The 24,709-nt window shown below is 31.5% G+C and overlaps 1 protein-coding gene across 1 annotated transcript in view; it reads right to left on the minus strand.

Moving 5' to 3' along the window:
* Positions 1 to 4,297: 4,297 nt before the first annotated feature.
* The window catches only part of Pcdh15 (protocadherin-related 15), a 759,655-nt gene continuing 739,243 nt past the window's right edge, over positions 4,298 to 24,709 (minus strand). The window contains exons 30-35 of the mRNA XM_013514752.1: positions 22,021 to 22,197; positions 13,651 to 13,869; positions 10,952 to 10,960; positions 9,774 to 9,926; positions 7,517 to 7,522; positions 4,298 to 5,899 (exon numbers count right to left, since the gene is read on the minus strand). Of these exons, the coding sequence (XP_013370206.1) occupies positions 4,444 to 5,899; positions 7,517 to 7,522; positions 9,774 to 9,926; positions 10,952 to 10,960; positions 13,651 to 13,869; positions 22,021 to 22,197 (2,020 nt within the window). The 3' untranslated portion in view covers positions 4,298 to 4,443. The remainder of the gene's footprint in view (positions 5,900 to 7,516; positions 7,523 to 9,773; positions 9,927 to 10,951; positions 10,961 to 13,650; positions 13,870 to 22,020; positions 22,198 to 24,709) is intronic.

Raw genomic sequence — 24,709 nt, forward strand, 5'->3', positions numbered from 1 at the left:
CTTATGATAGTATTATTGGTGACTTAGTCACCTTACTCTTTCAGAGAGGAGGGAAGTTTAAAGTAGAGGTACTGTGATTCAATTGTTATCTATTTTAATCAATTTGTTTGCCTATTTTATCAATTTATAACTTATTTATACTTACGTATTTTAATCATCCATTAAAAGCAGTTACTCATATAGGCATTTAACTTAACTTCTACATAATCTGGGATTTGTGCCTTCTAAACTATAAGCCAACTAGGTCATGTACTTCCTTCTTTTCCTTGATTAAGAAGCTGTATGATAAATCAAACTAGGATTTCAGCATTTCCATTGGTTACATCATTTGTAGCATAGCTAGCACAGCAGTATTAAGAAGCATGCCTAGTACGTGCTCTGTAGGTGGAAGTCATGATAACACAATAGAAAATGCAGAACTTTCTAACACCCTGATTTTAAAAAATTCTTTAATTTTCCAGCTTCTAGCATAGTGATCAGATAGGGCTTTGGACTATTAAAAAGCTCAAAAACTAAGAAATCAGTAGTAGAAAATTAGTGTGAACTATTAGAAAAACTAATTTAGCAAAAATCACAATTTTGACTAATTATAATTCAGGAAAAAGAAATTTATCATAGGAAAGGTAAGCAGTGATCTTTGTTTACTCGAATAATAGACTTAAAACCCCAAAGCAAAGAGGCAACATGTATAAAGGAAAATAAAAAGCAAATCATTCTTAAAAGCTTTTGCTGAAATAAAGGAAAATAGCCTAGCTTCCAAATAATGCATATTAGCCCTATTACACAAATAACTACCTAGTAAGCTTGACATTATACCATAAATCCCTTACCTCTGATGTATAACCTCTCCTGAAAGGCAGAAATAAAGAAATCAGTATTAAACTTCTTGTATTTTCAGATTAGATAAAATTTCCTATAAGGGGTAGCTAAGAGAATTTGACTTTTACTAAATATTGTTTCAGTAGGAATATAGTGTGTCTTTATTATGACAAATACTATCATGTATGCTCAAATTACTAAAACGATCACCATTCCAGACCCTTATTTTATATGAAAAACTGACAGATCTATTTTATTTAAAGACATGCATAACATTACACTTTGACTCTATTATAATCAATTGAGACAAAAATATTCTATCTTATCTCTGTATTATACAAGTCTAGATACATATAAAATCTCTGAGAAAGATAATTTCTTATACGAAAAAAGCAGGAAGTATAGAAGATAAAATTATTTTCATAACTAGAATATATTCTTCCAAATGACTAATATTTTTCTAGTTATGTTAAACTGTTTCTGAGAATAATGAATGATTTCAATCTCAGAGACAATTAAATTGTTAAGACTAAAGCGAAAAAATTTTAGAGAAAAATAGCTAAATGCACATTACATAGACTAATAAAGTTCATGGACCACAGTTGGTGAACTATTTAACTGTATCTGAGAGAGAAAAAGTAATACAGCATATTCAATGTGAATATCAATAATTATAAAAAGGTTTCTATTTATTATGAGTTAACAACTTGCCCTAAAGTATTAAACTGATTCTGTTTACTCTGAGATATGGACTTAATATACAAAAATATTTAAGACATACTATTAAGAGGTAAATGCATGGCTTTCTAAAGTAAAAAATATCTTCATAGAACATCTTTTTAATTGAAATTCCTTCATAAGATAAATGTGTGCAATTACTTTTATAGTGTTTATATCTTTCTACAGTATTTGTGGGAATTATAATCATAATGCTTTTTAAAATTTACACATTTTCATCTTTCACTCTTCTATCTTTGGAAAGCAAGAAGAGAATATTCATATTTAATAGAGTCACATACATCATATCACATAAGATGTCCACACAAAGGTACATTGTTATTTACTAGGATATTTCAATTGCCTCTTTTCATTAACAGCTTTTTTTGATACATATATATGGGAAATAAAATTTACCACACTGTTTCCATTAAACTTTTTTGGTACCTTTCATTTGCTTATTTATATCACTTGTTGTACCTCAAAGGAGAAATGTATTTAAAAGTTATATAACATAATCAGTATTGATTATCATAGTTGTGCTTTCAAAGTATGAGTTGATAATTGTAAAACCAATCATATAATATTGATGTATTAAATATTACATCAATGTAATGTATATTAAATATTCATTTTACACTACATGTGTGTATTACATTTACTTTTAACAGTAAGGACAAATGTATGATAATCAATATATTCTCAGTAAAGCATCTAATTATTCCTTTTGCATTAAGTTGATGTTAATAAATACAGGGGCAAAAAGTGTTCTTTTTCTAGTTCCTAATTGTCAGGTTGCAGAGGATAAGTATCAATGAAAGGAAGAGTATTTAGGCTTCTATATTAAAATAATATCTTTGGGTTTATGTCAAAGATATTTCAACTAATTTTTATGATGAAGTAAATACATTCTAAATGTAATGTGTTAATAAAAGGCTATTAAATATAAAAAAGTGTAAGTGCTGCATTTGAAAAGTACAATGTAGTAAAATAATTTAGATTATAGAAATAGTATTTTAAAGTGTCATAGACAAGGGCAATGCAACAATTTAGTTAAGTACTCACACAAAAATATTATTTGCATTTGTTATAATGTTTCTGGTAACTAGTTAGAAATTTCACTTCAAGGAGCTCAAATTTTACATTTAGAAGAAGTTGGTAGGAATTTGCTTAGAAATATCATACACTCACATTAAAGGCTCGCAGTTTTGAATAATACCTTGTCAGAGTCCGCCAAATAGCACAAGTTCTCATGCATATGACCAGCTGCCAACAAAAACTCCAACTGAAGTTTTTCAGTGAAAGAGAGAAAAAAATCATGTTCAAGAACCCCAAGAAAGAAACTGCTTTTGATTTGGATGAAAAAGAATCTGAAGTAAATGGACTAAATAATTAGATATATAGATTGTTTTTATCTGATCTTGATAATTAGATCAAATTCTTGAAGAAATGTCATATAACCACTGAACAAAACCTTTGAAATGATACACTGTAGGGTTCAGGACCTAAATGAAGATATTACACATACAGTTATCAAGCTTAACATTTGCCTGGAAATTTCAAGGAAATTTATTAAACTACTCTGGAACTGTACCTTTCTCTGTAAAGACTTACATCTTCTAGAATATTACGACTCCACAGTTAAACAAATGATGACACTTTAGTAAATAAAATTGATTCAATCTGTTTCATGGAAAAGACAAAGTAATTACCTGATGATCACATACCACCTAGTATATACGTATGTATGAATGTATATTAGTACCTAATAATATACTTTTATGTATAAATATGTAATTTACCTAAAAACAAAATTCTGCAAGTGTAATTTCCATGAAGAAATGGTAGGAAGAAAATACTTAGCTAATGCTGTTAAAAATTTAGCAGGTTGAACACAAAAATACTACAGCAGCTACTGTAACTACAGAAATTTCCTCCCAGACTGTACATTTTTATCTTCTTTTCCTAAAGAGGGAGCAAAAGCCTACATGAAATGGGTGACAGTTTGCCAAATATAATATCTTTTGATTTTTAAGGTTATTACATTTCATTTATGAATGTGAACACAAACATTTTCTTTGAAAAAAAATACTTTCAAATACATTAAGGAGATGGCACAACAATGTGAAGAAGCAAAATCAAAGAGCACAAAAACCTTTAGGAACAATGAAATGTCTTACAAAGTCAACAACTGCTTATTTATTGTCCTTTTCAAGAAGATAAGGAAGAGCACAATGAGAAATAAATAAGACAGCACAGCAATTGAAAGAAAGTAAAGTACTTATCAAATATATATGCATACTAGCAAGATAAAAGCAAGCCAGAGTAAAGGATGTTCTCATAAGAGAACAGATGACTACATATTATAGCACCTGAGGTTTATTTTTAAATACCTCCTGTTTGTTGCCCCTATATTGCTAAGTACACATTTTACTTTGAAAGCATGTGTTCTGACCAAATACACAGGCATCAAGAAAATAACACAACCTATTGTATAATGTTTAACTTAATTTGTTACAGTTTACTATTTTCCTGGAACACTCATATAAAACTACAAGCAAAAATAAAAGTAAAAATGAAATCACTGCATCAATATGATAAATAAACTTTTGATTAAAGGTGAATATCTGACTTTCAGGCCCACATCTCCCCATTAAAAACATATTAAAATTACTTACTTTTAAAATATATGTAGGACAAATAATGCTACTTTGTAGTTAAGAAAATTAAAGTAAATTTACGAGTTAGTGGTGATGAGGTTAATAATCATTTAAATTAAAAACTGAAAAAAATAACTGCATTGAGTTTGGGGTAAAACGTTGGAATCTTCTTTAACATTCAAATTTGAGGTTCAACTTGAAAACTATGACCAATGAAAAATTTTTCCAGTTAATAGGACAAGCAACATTATACTGAAGTAGATTGACTGTGAGATTGTTCTCCAATCACCCCGACAGTGCTATGCAAATCTTCCTGGTTTTGTTCAGATGGGACTTTCACATTTGTTATATCTGAAGGGAAAGTACTTTCAAGTTTGGAGGTATTTGTGGGTGGATAGTTTTTTTCTATTTGACTGTACATATTAGCTACTGATTTTTCAAGTTCTGCTAAATTTTTTATATGTCTGAGGACGCCTTTTGGTTCTCTTTGAGGGTCTGCACTACACATTGCTTTTGAGGTTGGTAGCTGTGTCGTAGAAGACTTTTCCTTGGAAGGTGTGGTGGTGGTAGCGCACTCAACAACCGGCATACAAGCATTCTGTGTAGGTAGAACTGAGCCTGCAGCTGGCAGTGGACTAGGAATAGAAGAAGGTGGTGGTGGAACAGTGAGAAATGAAGAAAGAACAGATGGGGTAGAAGGAGCAATGGAAAGTGGAGGAAAGGAAGAAAGAGGAAGAGGAGAAGGGTGCGGAGGAGGCAGAAGAAAGGAAGGAGAAGGAGTAGTAGGAAGGGGAGATGGAGGAGAGAAAGGAGGAAGAAGAGGATGAGATCGAGGGGAAGGGGATGAAGGAGAGATGCTAGGCAGATGGGAAAGAGGTTCCACAATGTTCTTTTTGGTTTCCACATGTAACATAGAAGTGTTTGTCTCTCTCTCAAAGACTTGGGAATGTAAAATGCAAGGCCCTGGAGGGGAAATTTCCAAGGAACAGTCATCAGGAGAAGTGATGACATGATGTTCTGACTTGAGTTCCACAGTTCTCGAAATTGTTGGCAAAGCGGACAGTGAGAAGTGAGACCAAGAAGAGGAAAACGAAGAGTCTGAAGACAAACATTTCAGCTCTTCTCTTTCTTGAGAAATCAGCCCTTCTCCTTGCCTTGTTTCTTCAGTCTCTGGCAGGTTTTCCCTTTCAGTTGTGAGCAAGGGATTGCTGTTATTTTTCTCTGGAAACATTCCAATGTTTTCCTTTTCAGCTCTTTGCCAGGTGCTCTGCCAGGGCACCAGATCTATGGTTTCTGTTCTGCTTGGAACTTGCCATATCAGTCTCCTAGGTAAGCTGACTGGCTGAGTCCACATCCTCTGAATCTTTTCTCTTGGGCCCCTCAGAGACTGACTCTTGACTTGTGTTTGGGGTAAAAATGAGCTTTCAAAATCTGTTCTCAGTGTCATGTCTGAAATTGTTGATCTCTGACCTATATTTTCCTTACAAAGTGGGTCATGGGCATATAAGTCATCCTCATCAGATAGAAATGCAAATTTTCTTCCAGGCTTTGGCTGGTTGCTTTTAAGTGATCCATCTATGTGAGCTGGCTTGTGAACCTCAACGGTATTAGAAGGAAAGGGCATCACAACTTGCTGACTTTTCCTGTCTTCTGAGATTGAGTTATTTCCCCTGCTTTGCTCAAAATGGTAGAGAAGGAAAAGACTTGAAAGAAAAGAAGATAATGAAATGTAAGGAAACAAGTTGTGATATAGCTTTCATGAGAAAGGTGTTTTTATGGTTCTTATTTCTACTTCAAAATATAAAAGGCCAAACAACTTGAACAGAACCATGACTTTCAAGACCCTATTCTCAAGACAAGGCAGAGAAATCTTGAGAGTTGTAACATGAGAAATTTTCATTTAAAAAATTATCAAATTCTGGATTCATTTTTCAGCTAATTTGATACAGCCAAGTATACAGGTCCACGCATAACAGCCTAGTCATATAAATCACATTTTCCACGTGCAGGCAAGCATCTTGGCCTTTGATTTCATGTTTTTGCCTTGTTTGAGAAGGGACAGAATCAACTGTTGGGCATAAAAGAACCTTGAGTGCATCCAAATCAGTACCTGTCTATTGTATCTAATCTCAGTAATTCTAAGGCTGGAGCTGAAAGTACTCTCTGATCTGAGACTAAATTTGCAAGAGAATACAGAATGGGATACTCTGTTAAGCAAATGAGCAAACACAACCCCAAAGACACAAGGAGAAAGCTTTTTTCCCACAGAGTGTAAAGTCACAATTGAGAAATGAACTTTATACCACAGTCTTGAATAAAATTAAAAATCTTTTTGTGCAAATTTTAATGCTTAATCAGTTATAGAACATTATAAATTATACCAATCAGCAGAGGGGCTATTGGTATTTCCTTCAAATATGACCAGGATCAAGTTTTCATCAAGATTTCCCTTAATGGAGGTATTTATAGCAAAATAATATTGTTGGGATATCTTTGAAGGATTTGCTCACAGGGATCTATGAGACATAAAGGAAGTTGAAAAAGTCAAATTGCACAAATTTTCTCTGAAAAACATTGGGTACCTTCCTCCCAAACCACTGAGTGCTCTCAAGCCCCAAAAGAATAAAAATTTTAGCTGTTGTTTAGTTTTACCCACTCAGTAGCAATAAAAATAAAGTACTTTAAATGAATACTAAATAGCTACAATGAAAAATTAGGGTACTAAATTAAGCACTTAAATGATATATGAATCTAAAATTGTTAGCTTGCCATTTGGCAGACATAAACTCTAAAAAGGATTTCTCACAGGCATCTCCAGCCTATTAGATCTATCTGAGCAATTCATATAAAGTGTGAACAATTGTAAAAAAAAAACAGACAGCAAATATTTTTACTTGTCCAGATCTTGCAAATTTTTTTTTTAAAATATATTGAAAATCATTTAACTTGATATCATGGTCATTGTTTTGTATAGATCTGCTCTTGCTTTGATTTTTCGTGGCAAAAGTAATCTCATTAATAATACCACATTGTTTGTGACTGAAAATATCTGTAATAACTTTTATGCAACTTAAAGCAAGGAACATTTTGAAACTTTTCTATGATAGTCACAAACAACAGTACAGAAATATGTGTTTGAAGCCCATGCCATTTCTTTCAAAACATCAAAAGAAAGTTGGTAGGGAAAATGAAACTTTCTCTTTTAAATGAAATGACACTGGTAAGAGATGACTGGTGTGCTTAACATAAAATAACATTTAATCTATTTTATTACATCTACTTTCTAATACCCTTGTATTAGAATGATATTATTTACTTACTTATGCCTATGTATCCACAGGTGAGAAAGAGAAAACATGTGGTAGAAAAAGAAAAGTTTTAACTATAGTTAATTTGAGATGATTTCAAGAATATTAACAGGAAGTTGCTTCAATATGTACATCTAAAAAGAAATGCCTGGTTTTAAACTTTTCTTTTTGTTTATTCATAAGAATAATGCTCCAAATTGTTTTAGATAAAGTTGCATGGTATTATTTGGATGTCTTACCACATAAAATTGTATCTAATAGTTAGCAATCTATATATTGTACATCTGTAAAATTCAACTCTGTAAAATGTGGAAGATTTCAGTCCTGAAATGAAAATATTAAATTTGATTGATAATTGCTTCTATGCTTTAACTCTGAAAATTTGATTGACTTACTCTAATTTACAAAGATAAATTTGTGTGGATGAAAGCAAGTATGCAGATACTATCATGACCATACAGAGTAAGTTTTGAATCTATATGAAAGTCATTAATTTCTTCATTCAGATTTTTGTTTCCAAAATCATCATAGAGCCGGGCATAGTAGCACACGCTTGTAATCCCAGCACTCAGGAGACTGAGACAGGAGGTTCATTGTGAGTTCGAAACCAGCCTGAGCTACAAAGTGAGCTCAAGGCCAGCCTGAACTGCATAGCAACACCCTGTCTCAAAAAAAAAAAAAAAAGAAAAAAAAAAAAGAAAGAAAGAAAGAAAAGAAAAAGAAAATCATAGTAGATTTTTTTCTCATAATTGATAATTCATATGCAGCTAGTTGTCCATTTTATAATAAGGTATCATTAGAATTGCTATAAAAGTTTTGAAATAGGCAAACATTTCTTAAAGATAATTAAATGTGTAGAATATAAATATTGCAATACATATAATAATAAAATCTACTAATTCTGCTTCAATTTTTTTAAGTAAAATAGTATCTAAGGGATATCTAGTTTAAAATTAATATCAACAAACTATACTGATTCCAAATAAAGTTACATTATGCCTGCTTTTGTTAAAATGAATGTGTCATTCATTGACTTCATATATAAACACATTTAATTTTACACATTATGAATTTTTACTTTCTAAGCATTATTGTCATGGTAGGTGGTTAACACTATCAAATCATATTGGCTCAATTCCTACATTCACCAGTAATTCTGAAAAGAGATCATTATTTTCAACTCATGAAAAAAGTGAGAAATAGTTTAAAGCATGAATCCTATATTAAATTGCTACTTTAGAAATAGAAAGGCATGCAATAAGTTTTGTTATAAATTCAGTTTTAGTGTTAAAATGGGCTTATCAGTTTTAACATTGTTAAGCTTATCTAAATAGTCTTCTAGATATTTTTAATATGAGAAATGATATTACCCCATCTGTTTCAACCAGTTTTGTCATTAAAAGGTACAATTCAAGGTTTCTGAGGCTTGCTTTACTCCAACTAGTAAATGCTAAAAATGTAAAAGGAATGTGCTTGAATGTTTACATGACCAAATTTCAGCTAATAATTGGTTTTCTGAATTTACTCTACTTACATCTATAATTTGATAATACTTTTGGTTGTTTTACATAACATGTCTTGGCGTGGTTACTCTTGAATTTTAAAAATATAGACATTTTAACATCACCAAAGGAATGAGACTTATGGGTAGTATCATTCGACTGAAACAGCTATGAGGTGTTTCAGCAAGTTAACAGCCTCAAAACATGATTCAAAATTGCTTAGACTCATCATAGTTATCTAATGGTCATGTGCTGAAAAGGATTTCTGTAAATAGTTGTGCCTTTAGTAGATGGATTCTTTATTTTCATTCAGATTGTAATTATAATATTACATAATGTTTTAAAAGATATTTTACGAAAGTATATAATATTAAACTATAAATTGGGTTTTGATCACCAAAAGGGGTTTGATTTTGATTCCAAATCAGAAGTTATTATTTTATGATTGTGCTTTATTCTCATCCTCTATGGGAAACCAAAGAAACAAAACTTTTTTAAAGATATTTTTGGGAAAATATCTGAACATGAAGGTTAACAAATTAAGTATAATGTTCTTGTTAAATAGCTGAAATTGCTTCCTTGAGTAAATACTACTTTTCTCTTAATTTTCTTCAATATTTGTTTCGTTTTCTTGCTATTACTTCACTTTGTTAGGTTCTCTTCTTAACTGTTTTTGATTAAAAAAGAAATCAGACTTTAGGTGGGAATTAAACTCACCATGCAGCTCCCCTTTAAAACCCACCTACGCCTCAGTGTCCCAGACTTACATCGTGCTGTCCCCGAGCTCCTCATAGAGATGCGCTCCTGGAGGCGGCGGCGGGGGCGGGGGCGCTGCCATGGGAGCAGGGGCCGGGGCTGCTGGTTTTGCCGCAGGTAGAGCGGATTGAATTCGTGCTGTCTTCGTGCACTCGGCTTGGCGTCTTGGGTAAAGAAAGATGGTCTTGTAAAACTCATCTTACAGCTCATACACATAGCAATAGGCTGTCTTTAGATAGTGAAGTCCAGTTATCAGAGGAACCCATTGAACTCAAAAAAAGGAAATAACGACAGAGGAATCTTCACAGAGTGTCTTTTACATGTAACAACCCTCAGTTCTTTAAAATATTTACTCCAGGAGAAAGGTTCAAAGTCACAGAAATATTTGCCAGTTAATGACAACGTGAAAGTCACAGTCAGGGGAAGTTCTGATGTTCTCTTACTGCAGAGTAGGGTAAGTACAGATAGAAATACTATAGTGTAAATTAAAAACAAACAAACAAAAAACTAGGAGAAAGGATTTCGACCACTTATACCCAGAGAAACGATATGCTTAAATAAATGTTTACTTTGAATTAAACATCCCACAAAAGATACATGGATTGCAATATCAAATTTTATCCTAGAAATAATGTTCAGTCTTTGTCATTTAAAGCCACTGAGTAAATTAGAAAATGTGAAGAATAATGGTAGTTTTATGAATCTTTTCCATAAAATGGGGCATATTGAAGTTAATCTTCCTTTATTATTTGCCTGTCTTCAAAAAAGTTAATTTATGTTGTAAATATTTAAATATTCTTGACATTACTTCGCAGAGGTTGCTTTCCTTAGAAAGGAGATTTGGTCAGTTTTTATGTCATTTTGACTCCTATGAATATTTGCCATTCTTATTCCACAGTTCACCTACTATATTTCAATGCCATAGCTGCTGATTGCTAATCTTTTCCTCCAAACCAAGGTCTCTCAAGTGTAGAAATGATTAGAATACACTATTTCACATTTACTCCAGTTGTATCCAAAATCTGCTCCATTTTATAGATATGAAACTGAAAAGTATATAGCTATTACACATGCCTGACAAACAAATAATGTATAATTCTAGATAAAATAACCATTGCATCAATGATTTCGCACTTTCTTTTTTTCTATTACAAAAAATCGTGAACGACATAGTCATAATTATACTCACACTTTAAATCTTTTTAGGAAAGCAATGAAAAGGCAAAAAGAGAAAGAAAAATTAGAAATATTGTACTCATAATATTTTAATGTATGATTTATTCTAAATTATGAATAATTTACTATTAAACTCATAATGACACAGAGTTAATGACATAATAGGAAAACTAACTATTTCAATTTGGAAAGTGAAAATAGGGAGTGCTTTATTACCATTACAGTCATACAAACTTAAAACATTCATTATAGAAAAATAAAGAAATGAACTTAATGTAATAAGGAAATATAGATTAAAACATGGTAATGTGAATTTCAATTCTAATGGAGAAAAGGAAAATTAAAGATGTTCTGATCTTTATAATTGGCTTGCTGATTAGCTTGCTTGGAGGATATTAAGGAAATTGAATGAGTCCTGCAACAAGCCCTGATTATGTTCTTGGCCTCAGTTAGAAGCTAACAATAAAACTGGAAGGTACCACACTTGGGTAATGAATTCATGATGCTTTTCTTTGTATTTGCTTTCCAGTCTTTCAGACAGCAAATTTCAAAGACATATCATAATATAAAAATCCATCTATTTATATCGTGTTTACAGGAAAAATATGAAGGTGCAGATGTTAGATCTTTATATAGTAGGATTTTTCTTTGATATGTGAGTAAAGCAAAATTCATTTTATTTAAAGTTCTTATCCATGAAAGTAATAATTAAAAAAATTTATAGAGAATTGAGCTGATGGCTGTACTTAAAGAGAAGTAATGCACATACAAAGTGCTGAAATATTAAGTTTTCTAATATTTCTGAGTATATCATCTAGGATTCTTCACTTTTAATCACTGCATTGTGTGTCAAATGTAAGACTTTTCCTCCCTAATTCTTTTGCTCTCAGAATATATATAAAGCTCCTCTGGGAAATAGCTGAATGCAAATGATAACTGGTAATACAGAATATATGTAAAATTCATATTACACTAACTAGTTAATAATTTAAAACAATTTGTCTACCAAGTTTTCTCATACCTTTAGACTTAGCCAATCAATTCATTAGTTAAGAAAATATTAAGCTGCAATGCATCAACTGTTATGTTTGTAATCTCACTTTACTTTTGAGGTGAAAACATTACTTACAGTGTCTGCAAGCATGCATGGTAAAATCAAACTGTACAGTGAATACTTAAATTTTAAAAATGTAGTAAAATACACATTGCCATTAATCTCCCTCAGAATATTTCTTCTCTCTTGAGCATTCTCGCCCCATGTCCTTTTTGCCACATTCTTAAACAGCATTGGGAGTCCTCTTTCATGAACATCTTTGAGATTTGGTCAAAGATATAGTGAATGCTGCTGTCTAGTGCATTTCAATGAAAAGGCAGCCTTAGGAAAGTATTACAATGTCATCTATCTGATTCATCAAATCTGACACTCTGCAATTTCTGGATCTTCCCTAAAATCAAAATGACTATGAAAGGAAAATATTTGGAATAAATAGAGGACACAGAGGCAGCCAGGACAGCACAAGTAAAGGTACTCACTACAAAGTACTTCCAGCACTGCTTCAGAAAGTGTCAACAATAAGAGGATAGATGTTTTTGAGATGATGGGGAATATTTTTGATAAGCAAAGATAACAATGTAAGAGTATTTTTGAGAGCAAAGATTATAGTATAAGAGTATAAAAGAAATATTTTAGTACTTTCCTTGTAGGTTTTTCAAGAGATAAAGAACAGCAGTTACACCTCATTTCTTACTGTTCATTAAATTCAGTCATTTATAAGATTTATGTTGCTTATTATATAATTTCTTTTTGTAGCACCCTCATATCTACCTCTCTTGTTAACCACACTCCCAGTTTTGACTCTCATCAGTAGAGAGATACATTTAAAATGTGTAACCATCAATCACAAATTTTCCCATACCTAATGTCAAAAAAAGTTACATTCATAATCCACATTAAGTGGCCAGGGATATAGCTCAATGGTACACACCTGCTTGGCAAGTGTGAGGTCATGAGTTCAATTTCAAGTACCAAAACCCAAAACAAAACAAAACAAAAAAACTGTTCATATGAATAATCCATATTAGATGCAAGTATTTAAAATAGTTATGATTACTAGGTTACTTTGAAGGCACAAAGTTGAATTTTCAAAATACACAGATATTGCAAATGAAAGTATTTGAATATAAGAAATGGAAAAACTAAGGTTACATATTCTCAAAATATGAGGTCAGACATTACAAGACAGTTCTGAAACTACTCAGGAAGAAGACACATGGACATATGAGAGGTGGGCTGTAATTTTACAGTGATTTAAAACATGGTAATGTGAAGAATGTAAGACTTTGGTCACCTGCACAGAGGTCAATGTAAGTGTATGGATAACACCAATCAGGACAATATGACATTCCACTAACTTTTCTTCATTGTACCAATAACCTTCTCCTAGAAGCTCTTAATCAGAAGACAGTGAACAAAGAATGAAATACCCTGACACTCCTACTGGGTGAGAGCATTTAGGAGCACAGAGACATAGCGCCAGTTATGAGCAATGCATGGGAAGTTTGTATCATCTTCTTTTATCTTGAAGAAGGTGATTTAGAGCATTATAACAAACCCAGAATGGTTGCACTATCAATTTATTATTACAACCACAAAGCAATTATCACAGATAGTTCTTGGGAAGCTTTCCATGTTTAGCATCCTTGGATACTTACTGTCGGTAGCTGACTAAGACTACCAAGATGGCAGGAATACAGCAGAGGATGATGATGAAGGCCAAGGCCAGCAAGGCCCCTTCTGTGTAACCCAAACTTTCTCCTCTCTTTTTAATGCTGGTCACTGCCTCTGGCGTGCGGATCTCCAGTATGCGTCCTCCTTCCCCATAATGTGGCTGGAAGTCTTTGTTGATATCCAGCAGCTTGCCATCCAAAAACCTTTGTTGTTAAATAAACAATAAAATTAATGATATTAGAAAAATCTGTTTTAAAATACAATATTTTTGTAAAATCTGTTAATATTTTCTTTCACTGATATAGAAACTCAGTCAAGTATTATAAATAAAGAATATATCCATAAAATAGATGTGTGATAAAGAGTACGCATCTCTACACAAATGTCAAAGATATTAATCACAATGACTTTTCAGAATATAATTACAGACTAAAGAAAACTAATTATCAATAGCATTGAACATACTATCACTATACTGACATAATTTACACTGGTAAGTTGTTCAGAGGGAGTAAAATATAATACTCTGAAAATATACAGCATAATTTAAAATTACACTCATGCATTTTGTCTTATTCTGCCTATAGTATAACATAAACACAGAACTTTACAGTACTTATTTAACCAAGGTGGAAATTTCTGCAATTATGGAAACAAATTTAGGACACCAACTCAACTCTTAATCAGTATTTGTTTTTTATTATACTATTTTAAGTGTTCAGAGTCTCAACATTGAAATTAAAACAATGTTTTTATGGTAAACAATAATAAATTATTTTTCTACCTAGGAACAAAAGAATTAAATAAATGATGCAGATAGCATATCAGAATGACAGAAATTAGCAATAAATTTAATTCCAGATTTCTTACACACCTTTCTTTTAAGTAATGCAATCCCAATTATAAGTATTGCACTGGGGCGAGAAGAATCAAGAAATAATTATTTTATATTACTACTTTGGACCCTTTGATATATATTTTATATTGTGATTAAGAGGTATGATTTTAAATTCTTGGAGAATGTTTGTGTAATCCTTATAATCAAACATACTGATGCCACAATTGTATTCTTAATAGCACCATACCCCAATGTATCTTTTTTTACACCAGTATATCTTATACTTTATTTTTTTGAGAATTGTATTTGATCAAAGACCTTAACATAGAAACAGAAATACCAAGAAGTTCAATGATTACAAAAGTATATATAGTCCATTGAGCAAATTCAATTATAATTACCACTAACATCTTGATAAATTTGTATTTAATTCTTTTGAATTAATAAATATTTCTATAATATATGTGATTAAAATGTATAAAAGTGAAAATATTGTTTTTAAATTATGTTTCTCAGTACCTAAAATAACACTTTTGTTGAAATCATGGAGAACACAAAGAAATGTGAAAATTTTAAATGGCCTAAATTTCACCCTAAATTTCCAATGGAAGTTACTAGAGGTAATGGAGGGGGTGTAGGAGGAATGGGGAAATTTTGATTCATGGGCACCAAGTTATAGAGATAAGGAAGAAATCCTGGTGTACAATGGCACAAGAAGCTGGACAATTGTACAATATATATAATAATAACAATTCATTGTACATTTAATAAATATAGAAGGATTTTACATAGGTTTTTAAAAAAGTGTAAAGGATATTTAAATATATAAAATTATAAAATGTGTTTGAGAAGATATCTTTAGTACGATTTAAATATTATATATTTTTATGTTTTGTTGTATGATTTTTATGTTTCTATGTATCAACTAAATAAAGAAAATTTAACAAAATGTAGTGCTTGAATATTTTTTACAGTCAGTTGTAATTTGCCCTTTTTGGCATTTCATGTTCTCATAGTAGAGTGAACATGGTGATTCTGAATTTACTTAATACCTGTTCAGAACTACTATATGTAAACAGGGAATGCATGTTATTAGACATGAATTCCACTAGATAATGTATTAGTCTTCTAGTTTAAGAACCCTAATGGTCCAGATCATCCAATCTTATTCTGAAGCTGCATATTTTCTTAACTAAAATTTCCATATTACAACATAAGACAATTAGGATGGCTTTGTTTTGCTTTACAGATCTGCTTTTGAGATGAAAATTGTATTTCTTATAATAATTTTGCTAAGTCATTTTCAGATGTTAATTTAAATTTAGCCATTTTGGTTGAATTGTTCATTAGGCGAAGAGATTCTAGTTGAAATGAAGATTAAGAATTTTATCAAAATAAATATATTATTTAAACTGGGAAGAATCAGAAAGAGAGGATGTTTATTAACTGCGGGGTAACATTCCTACTATGCAAAATTTATATGCAAGATTACAATTTACTCTATTTCTGCATTTCATATCCAAACCACATAAGGAAGATTTGCTAGTCATTTTACAAAACAACAGCCCCATTTCTCAGAAATACAACTTTCTTAATCTAATGTTAATGTCTATAATACGTGAAATAAAATTTTACTACAGTTGGATGAAGTTTAATTTGTTATTCCAGAGCCAAGTAGGTCTCATAAAACAGGTAAGTTGTGTGATGAGACCTCCTTGGTCTAATATTCTAGCAGCTAACAATCTTTAGGGATTTTATCAGTAATAATGCTTTTAAAAATCCTAAAATCTTTGCCACAATTATTATATCAATCAAATATCAGAAGAGACAGACTGTCTTGGAAACTGATACTAAATTATAAGTAACTTGTTCTGCTATAAAATGTAAATGTGTTTGAATATTAGATTCACCAAACAGCCTTTCCAAAACCCATGCAGGCAGTTAAGCCACATTCAGCCAGTGACATTTTCTTTTTTCTTACTGAAAATCTGATTTTTTTTTTTCTTACCCTTTTAAAACTGGGGAACACTTTTAGATAACCTTATAGTGAGTCAAGATAACTGACTCCTGAACTTTTGATATCTCTTCATTCAATTTTGATATCATAGTTTTGATTTAATCAAGAAATGTACCATATATTTTGCATTTTTGTCAGATTAAATTTTCTAAAACTTATAAAAAGGAAGTACAACTTTCCTTACTTCTCAATTCAAGAATGAATCTAATGTTTTCAGAAGAACTAATGTTTACAAGAAGAATTGAACACTTTTGAGCCCAAATCTGCTCTAAATTACAGATTGTTTCCATGTTTGCAACAACTTCCCTAGGCTAAATATGCTTGAATTGCAACATCTTTTCCTTACAATATGGTGAATCTGGTTTCATTGTTTTTGCCATTATATCAGGCACATATGATGTGTTTTGTACTGCTATGAAAGCCTGTATTTCACTACACACTATTCTTCCAAACATGTCTGGCATTCAACCCAATTAAAACAATTGTCAGGGAAAAACATACAACCTCCCAAAATATCACTTTTTTTATTTTAAAAAGAAAAGAACAAAAAATAACAAAAACAATAAAAACGATACAGAATTTCAGAAAAAGACGATAGGAAATTAGCAACGGTGTTGTATTACATATTGTTATCTTCAAAGTAGTTGCTTAGATTACCAGATATAGGCATGCAAGATTGATCAAACAATTAAACATTAACTGCTCTTTTCAATAAACCAATAGAAATTAGTAGTACAATTATCTTAGCTTTCATATATATTTTTTTCTTTCCCTTCCTTCTTTTTTTACTCCTTTCCCTCATCCCAGTTATTTTTTCTTTTTCAGCATTTTTTTCCCTTTTCACAATAGCTACTGTACTTTTCAGATTTCATCTACTCTTTCAGTTTCTTATACTAGGAAGACAATACTATGTTCACACATGCAGATCTGATTTATTTCACTAATGAGGATGGTCTCTAATTGCATCCATTTACCTATACATATATGTGCACCAATATTTATAGCAGCACAATTTGTAAAAGCTAAATCTTGGAAACAACCCAAATGCTCATCAACTGATGAATGGATAAAAAAAAGATGTGGTGTTTTTATACAATGGAGTACTTACTCAGCTATAAAGAAAGATAAGCTAGAGGTTTTTATAGGCAAATATAGCATTTTAAAGAGATACATAAAATGACAGAACCCAGGAACTTTGTTACTACTCTGAGTAATACAATACCTAATGTAGTAAGAAGTATGAAACATGCCTGGACCAATGCACAAATTCTGTAGAATGTTGGAAAATATATGAAATCATTTAATAGGAATGCAAGAGATTTCTACCTAAAAAGATACAAAGGTAAAAATTTCTTTAAAGAACTGATAAATAGGCTTCCTCAGATGAATCTTCAAACTTTTTTTTCTTTTTTGATACCAGGAATTGAACTCAGGACCTTGCACTTGCCAGGCAGGCATTTGTGCCACTGAGCTATATCCCTGGGATGAATCTTTAAACTTTAAAGCAAAGCAATAAAAATTATCCAAACTAAAATGCAAAGAATAAAGTGGGCTGGGAAGGACAGAGCATGCAAAAAACTGTGAGAAGACTTAAGATTCTAATTGGAATCCTGGAAAGAAAATAAAAAGAAAGTAGAACACAAAAATATTGGGAAATACTCAGTTTTCCCACAAAAGTGTTCATTCTTTCTCCAAGTGGAAGTTCTCGGGAATTTTTGCTGAAAATCAGCTGGGTGTAAATGTGTAAATTTATTTTTGTTTCCGTATTGTCTTCCACTGTTCTGTGTGCCTGTTTTATGCGGAACATGCTGCTTTGGCTACTATAGCTTTGCAGTACCGTATATTTGCAAGTCAGGTTAGATACTTCCAGCTTTGTTCATTTTCCTCAAGATTGCTTTGGTTATCTGTATGTTTTCTGATTCCATGTTAATTTTAGGACATTTTTTCTGTTACCGTGAAAAATGTTGCTATTTTCATAGATTACACTGCAGCTGAAGATCATGTGTGATAATAAGGATACTTTAACAATATAAATATTATTTTAAAAGATATTTTAAAATGTATTTAGAACAAACAAATGTATAGAGACAGAAAGAAATTAAGTAACTGCTTGACACAAGTGTGGGGAGTCAGGAAAACAGGGAATAACTACTAATAGACATGAATTTCTGTTTTATATGAATAAAAATGTTCTAAAATTGATTGTGGTGATAGCTCTACCACTTTGTGAATTTACTAAGGAATACTGTATTACACACTTTAAATGAATGAATTGTAAATCCATGAATAACATCTGAGTAAAGGTGACTAAAATATTTAGAGAGAATATCTGAAAACTTTCTGGAAGTAAAAATTTTTAAAAAAGCAAAGGAACAAACAAAGTGTGAATCCATTGAGCTCAGATCATTAGAAAGAGATAAAAACAAGATTAAAAATGTACATTTATTGAAGAAATTTAAGCACATTACATATCCAAAAGTAAGAAAATTCAGAATATCAGTAATCTGGCCAAACAAAGTAAATTATTAACATGTCAATGAAACTCATTCTAAACAAGGCAGTGTGAGACACGCCTATAATTCCAGCATTCTGGCAGACTGAGAAAGAATGTCACAAGTTGGAGTCCAGCCTGGATAACAAATAGCTTAGCAAGGGCCTCTTTTAAAGTTTTTTTTTTTTCTTTTTTTTTTCAAAGAAGGATTGAGATATAGTTTAGTGTGGAAGCCCTGGGTTGAATATATACTAGCACTGAATAAATGAATGAATGAATGCATGAACAAAATTTATTTGAGTCTTTGTCAGGTCTTTACCAGCTTTTTATTTCATGTATTTAAAATCATTTGAAAAAATAAAAATGAAATTACTAGAGTAATTACTATGGTTTTTTTTCGAATCTTCTGGCCTAAGGATTCTATCTTCACAGTGTTAGATTTCAGGATAAAAAGAAATTGAGAAAATTACCCTACTTCCACCAGTCCAGGGATTAGGCAACAATTGTAATATTCTGACATACTTACTTTTTGTTAAAAACTAAATTTTAAATAATTTTTATTGCTACAGAAGAATTGAAAATGCCTGTGCACCTTCAGACTTGGAATATATGTTATACATTATAGAATATATACTATATTTTTATTTACATCCTTTAAACAATTCAAGGGTTTAAATTAGATCAGTATTTCTCAGCTAGTATTTCAAGGTGAAAAATGCTAAGGCAAAAATCTTAATAATTCATAACTACTCTCATTTCTTCTCAATATGAGTTTTTTTTATCAACATTCTCTCTTGCTTATCCCCAGATATTTTATTACCAAAATGATTGCCAGCACAGTTTAAATGAGAATCACCACGATTTCACTCTTTCATGCTAGTAAACTACCCAAAAATATATGCTTTTATATTTACAAAATTCCTTCTAAACTCAATCTACTACCAAACTTTCAAAAATTATGTAAAAAACAGAATACAGGGAGACTTTTTAACAGAGAAGAGAAGTGTAAATAATATTAATAGAACATATAAATTACTTTGTAAGTCTAATCCTAAATACATTTTTTTTAAATTAATAAGATACACAAAAGTTGGCTTATTGTATCAAATGTTGTGTCATGTTGATGGTGATTCTTAAACCTTAGTATTTCCCCATATAGTTACTATACTGTCTTGCACATGACCCCAAAACATATTAAGATAAACTAATCATTAATATATTTAGCAACTAAGGCTATTTTAAACTATATTGTTATTACATCACTATGTCATTGTCAAACAGATTTAAAATTAAACTAAATTCAGAATTTAAAGTTTCTGTTACAAAATGCATAAATGTATACTTATGAAATACAGTTGTCCCTTGCTATATCATGGTTTACTTATTGCAGCTTCACTATATCAGGGGTTCTACAAACAAATATGTTTAATCTGTATTGTGGAGTTTTCTCTATATCGCAGAATTTTGCGATATATAGGTATTTATATAATATTTATGATTTTGCTTAAAATTTAAAACAATATATAAATGTAAAAAGTGTTAATTCAAACATATTGAAACAATATTAAATCAAAATAAAATACAGTATGAATTTCATCAGTCGATGAATACTGTACTGTACACAATGGAAATACAGTACCCACTACTGATTGTGCAAGTTTACCAACATGAGATTGTACACGGCACACTGTTGGCTGATGGAATGGAAAGCAAACAACCATAGCACTATGTTCTATATCCTGGGCGCTGATTGGTTCAGTGACCATAGCATCTGTTTGCTCTCCCGCACTGTGCCCATATGTTTAGCATCTCTCCTTGTATTTAAGAGCATATGAAGTGCTTATAAGAGTGTGGGAAGCCAGGGATATAGCTCAGCGGCACAAGTGCCTGCCTGGCAAGTGCAAGGTCCTGAGTTCAACTCCTGGTACAAAAAACTAAAAAAAAGAGTGTGGGAAATGTTTATAGCAGTGTGAGAAGGGTTTATAAAGCTTTAAAGAATATATCAATAATAAATATAATGCCCCTACTGCATGGATTTTCATCTATTGCAGGAGTCTCTGGAATGTAACTCCCACAACAGGTGAGGGATCACTGTAAATGTACACACACATCAATACCACATACATTTAAATTTGAGCATGAAATATTTATATGCTGTTTAGTATGTACAGACAGAAAAATTCAATTATGAAATTATGAATTTTGGCATATTGTGTGAATATGTGTGTGTATACATTCACATGTAAAATATTTGGGATATATACATATATTTACATATCAACACATTTTTAAATAAACATGTTTAAATTTAAGTGGAATTACATTCTAAGTATCTAATGGACAGTAGGTAGGTATCACTACAAAAAAGTAAACATTTAACAGATTAAAATTTGTTTTAAAAAGTCTGTACTAGAATAACACAATGAATAATGTGTAGTAGTATTTTAGGATTCTCCACTTTGTTTTTTTAAGATTTACACCTCAAATGTTCACATTCACCGTGGATGAAATCACAGCATGTAGAGACTGAATGGAAGTGATTATCTCCTTGCCCTTCATTCTCAAGTCAAGGGAAAAATCAGACACTATTTTTGCTAATTCAATAGAACTGTACGAAAGCTGGATTGCCTCTTAACATTCTAGTTTGCTGCAATTATTGCAGGAAAACTGCCTCTTTCAGAGTCTGCATGTCCTTTAAATAGCCAGGGCCTTGGAGCAAGAATGGTGTGTTAGTATGAAATCACCTCAAAGAGCTGTTCCTTGTTCACAAGCATAACAGACCCTCTTCTGTCAGAACCAGACTCTCCCCTTTGAAGTTCCTTTAGTCTGTGCTTATACCTGAAATCTTAGTATGAAGGTTATAGGTTTTCTCTCTGATTTATTGCTTATACTTCATTTTCACATTTTAGTGGATTTTAAACTTTATTTACACTCAAAGCTTTGTATTGGAATTACCTATGTGTTCTATTGCAATTGGAGAGGTGCTGCAGATAATGAAAAGTACTTACTTAAAAAGCTCATTTCTGTCGATAGCTCTGTTGGTTTGGGGATCGATTGCATAGACAGTCAGGTCACATTTGGTGTAGTCTTCTAGAGAAAAAGCGTCACCATGCCTGCGAGCACCAATGGACTCCACTACAACCTTGGCACCAGGGATTTGGTCCTGAACATAGCGATCCAAAATCCTGTAAATCAAAGAAAGTACAAACATGATATTCTGATAGGCTTACTGGGAAAAACAAATCACCTTAAACTTGAAATGAAGTTTAGTAATGAAAAATGTTGACAGCCAAGTTTGTGCTGCTTAGTGAACATGAACTCCAGAAAACAAATCTATTTCTTCTTTTTAGCATTTAACTCCCAATGATGCTGGGCACCAGACAAGGTTAAAAAGAGGTCATCAACCATGTCCTATTTAAGTCCAGAGTTTCAAATTTATAATATCATTTGAACTTTGACGTAGCTCATGGGAAATGCCAAGTATCTTGTACAAAAAAAGCTGTCTACACTTTAATAGAAGCATGAGTCTTGAGACTTTTGACTTTACATGGTGGAAGTCATAAATTACACATTCCACCAGAAACTATAGCTTATGACACAAAGCTGCATGCTGTGATCAAGATTAAGATACCTTCTTTACTAAGGGTATAAAGATTTTTAAAGCATCATAATCGTAAGTGAATGTGTATGCACATTGCAAAGGTAAGTTTATAACGTTAAAATAAGTCTATCACATGCAAATCACAAAAGCTATTTAGGTGAATGTAAACAACTAAAAGACACACTGTCTTATAGAGAGAAATTATATGTGCTTGCAAAGAGAGAAATACTAACTAAAAGGTAATTTTCTGGAAAGTACATTTATTCCTAATTGCATTGATTTTAATTGAAAATACAAATTATTACCATGTAAATACTTGCTGTGTGAATGTCCAAAAGTGACAGTTTCTTTAGTGTCCTTTTTCTTATTAAAAACTATGCTACTAACCTTTATAGATGAATAGTAGAATACATATTATTTATAAGTAAATGTGAATTAATAATAATTTATAAGTATATGTGATAAATAATTTAAAATTATCTGTAGATTTCATGCTCCTTTTCGTATCCATCTATTATTTTCTCCAAGGAATAACATATTTTAAATTCTGTTAATACATCTGAAAATAACTTTTGCTTTAGATATGAAATTGACCTACTTTCTGCTCTGTTAAAAAATATTTTCCTTTAACAGTGTTGTATTTGCCTGGTTGGCCCTTATTACGAAAACAGTCATGATACTAAACTTTGGAGGAGATGCTACGGAACACTAACAATGATAGTGAAATACTTTGTCCATTTGCTTTCACATTTCTGTAGACCCGAACAGTTGATGGCTGTCTTATTGAAGTGTATTATTCATTATTTTCCTTCTCTCTCAGCACCCAACACTCAATACTCTCTTCACTTTAGTCTTTCTCTCTCTTTTTCTTTATTTTCTTTTTTTTCTCTCTCTCCTTTCTTTCTTTCTCTCTCTCTTTCTTTCTTTCTTTCTTTCTTTCTTTCTTTCTTTCTTTCTTTCTTTTTAAAGAGAATACAAAAACATTAAAAATGATACAGAATTTCAAAACAAGATGATAGAAAATCACCAATTGCTGTTATATTGCATATTGTTATCTTCAAAGTAGTTGTTCAGATTGCCAGGTATAGGCATGCAAAATTGATCAGAAAAAAATTAAGCATTAACTGTTCCGAGTTCCTGGCAGAAAAATAAAGTTGTGGAAAAAAGAAAGTGGAGTAAATCCACTTTGCAAACTTCAGTTAGAAGTTGAAAACAGTTCAGTGGATGTACTAGGATACCTAGACTAATCTAACAATCTAACATTATTCAACTTATGCTTTAGGGTGTTTTTTTTTCTGAGAAATTTATGCTCATTTAAAAAAAAAAGAAAGGTCTTGTGTCAACTTACATCATGTGACAGTTTATCTATACAGAAAGGAATAACAAAGCATTAAAGAGCATAGAGATCTGCTTTTTGTTCTCAACCTTTCTATTTAACCATTATATAAGTTTAGACAAGTAATTATGTTCTCAAATTCTTAATTTCCTTAAATATAAAGCTAGAAAAGTTATCTCCTATATGGAATTATGTATGGCTGGGTATATAGCTCTGCGGCATAAGCGCTTGCCTGGCAAGCCTGACATCATGGATTTGATTCCTGTTATCAAAAAACAAACAAACAAACAAACAAACAAAAAAGTGGAGTTTTGTATGTATGAAATAAATTACTACTTTTACACAAATATCTGCTCAGGTTTCACTAGATTGTAAGTGTTCCATAAGATATAATTATTAATATCGATATGAATTTGGCTGTTTAGAATAGCAATGGTGTTCCTTGGATCTACTTCAAGATATTTAACTCGTAGAAATGTTAACAAAGTATATTTCTCACTGATGTTAATGCACAAATTAAAAATAAATGTGAGCACATGGTTAAATACATAGAAGAGGGCAGCTCCCTGTACCGACACTTCAGCTGAACAACTCAGAACTTCTGCGGTGCATATAGGCATTGCTTCCTAAGAAGCAATGGAATCTATTATATATAAACAGAATAGACAAACTGCAATGAATACACATGTTTATTGAGACTGTGCCTTTACATATATTTCAGTGCAATACTGCACTACTGTATGTGAATAAAACATTAGTT

The sequence above is a fragment of the Chinchilla lanigera genome, unplaced genomic scaffold (genome assembly GCF_000276665.1).
Source record: "Chinchilla lanigera isolate Chin_1 unplaced genomic scaffold, ChiLan1.0 scaffold00024, whole genome shotgun sequence".
Taxonomy (NCBI): domain Eukaryota; kingdom Metazoa; phylum Chordata; class Mammalia; order Rodentia; family Chinchillidae; genus Chinchilla; species Chinchilla lanigera.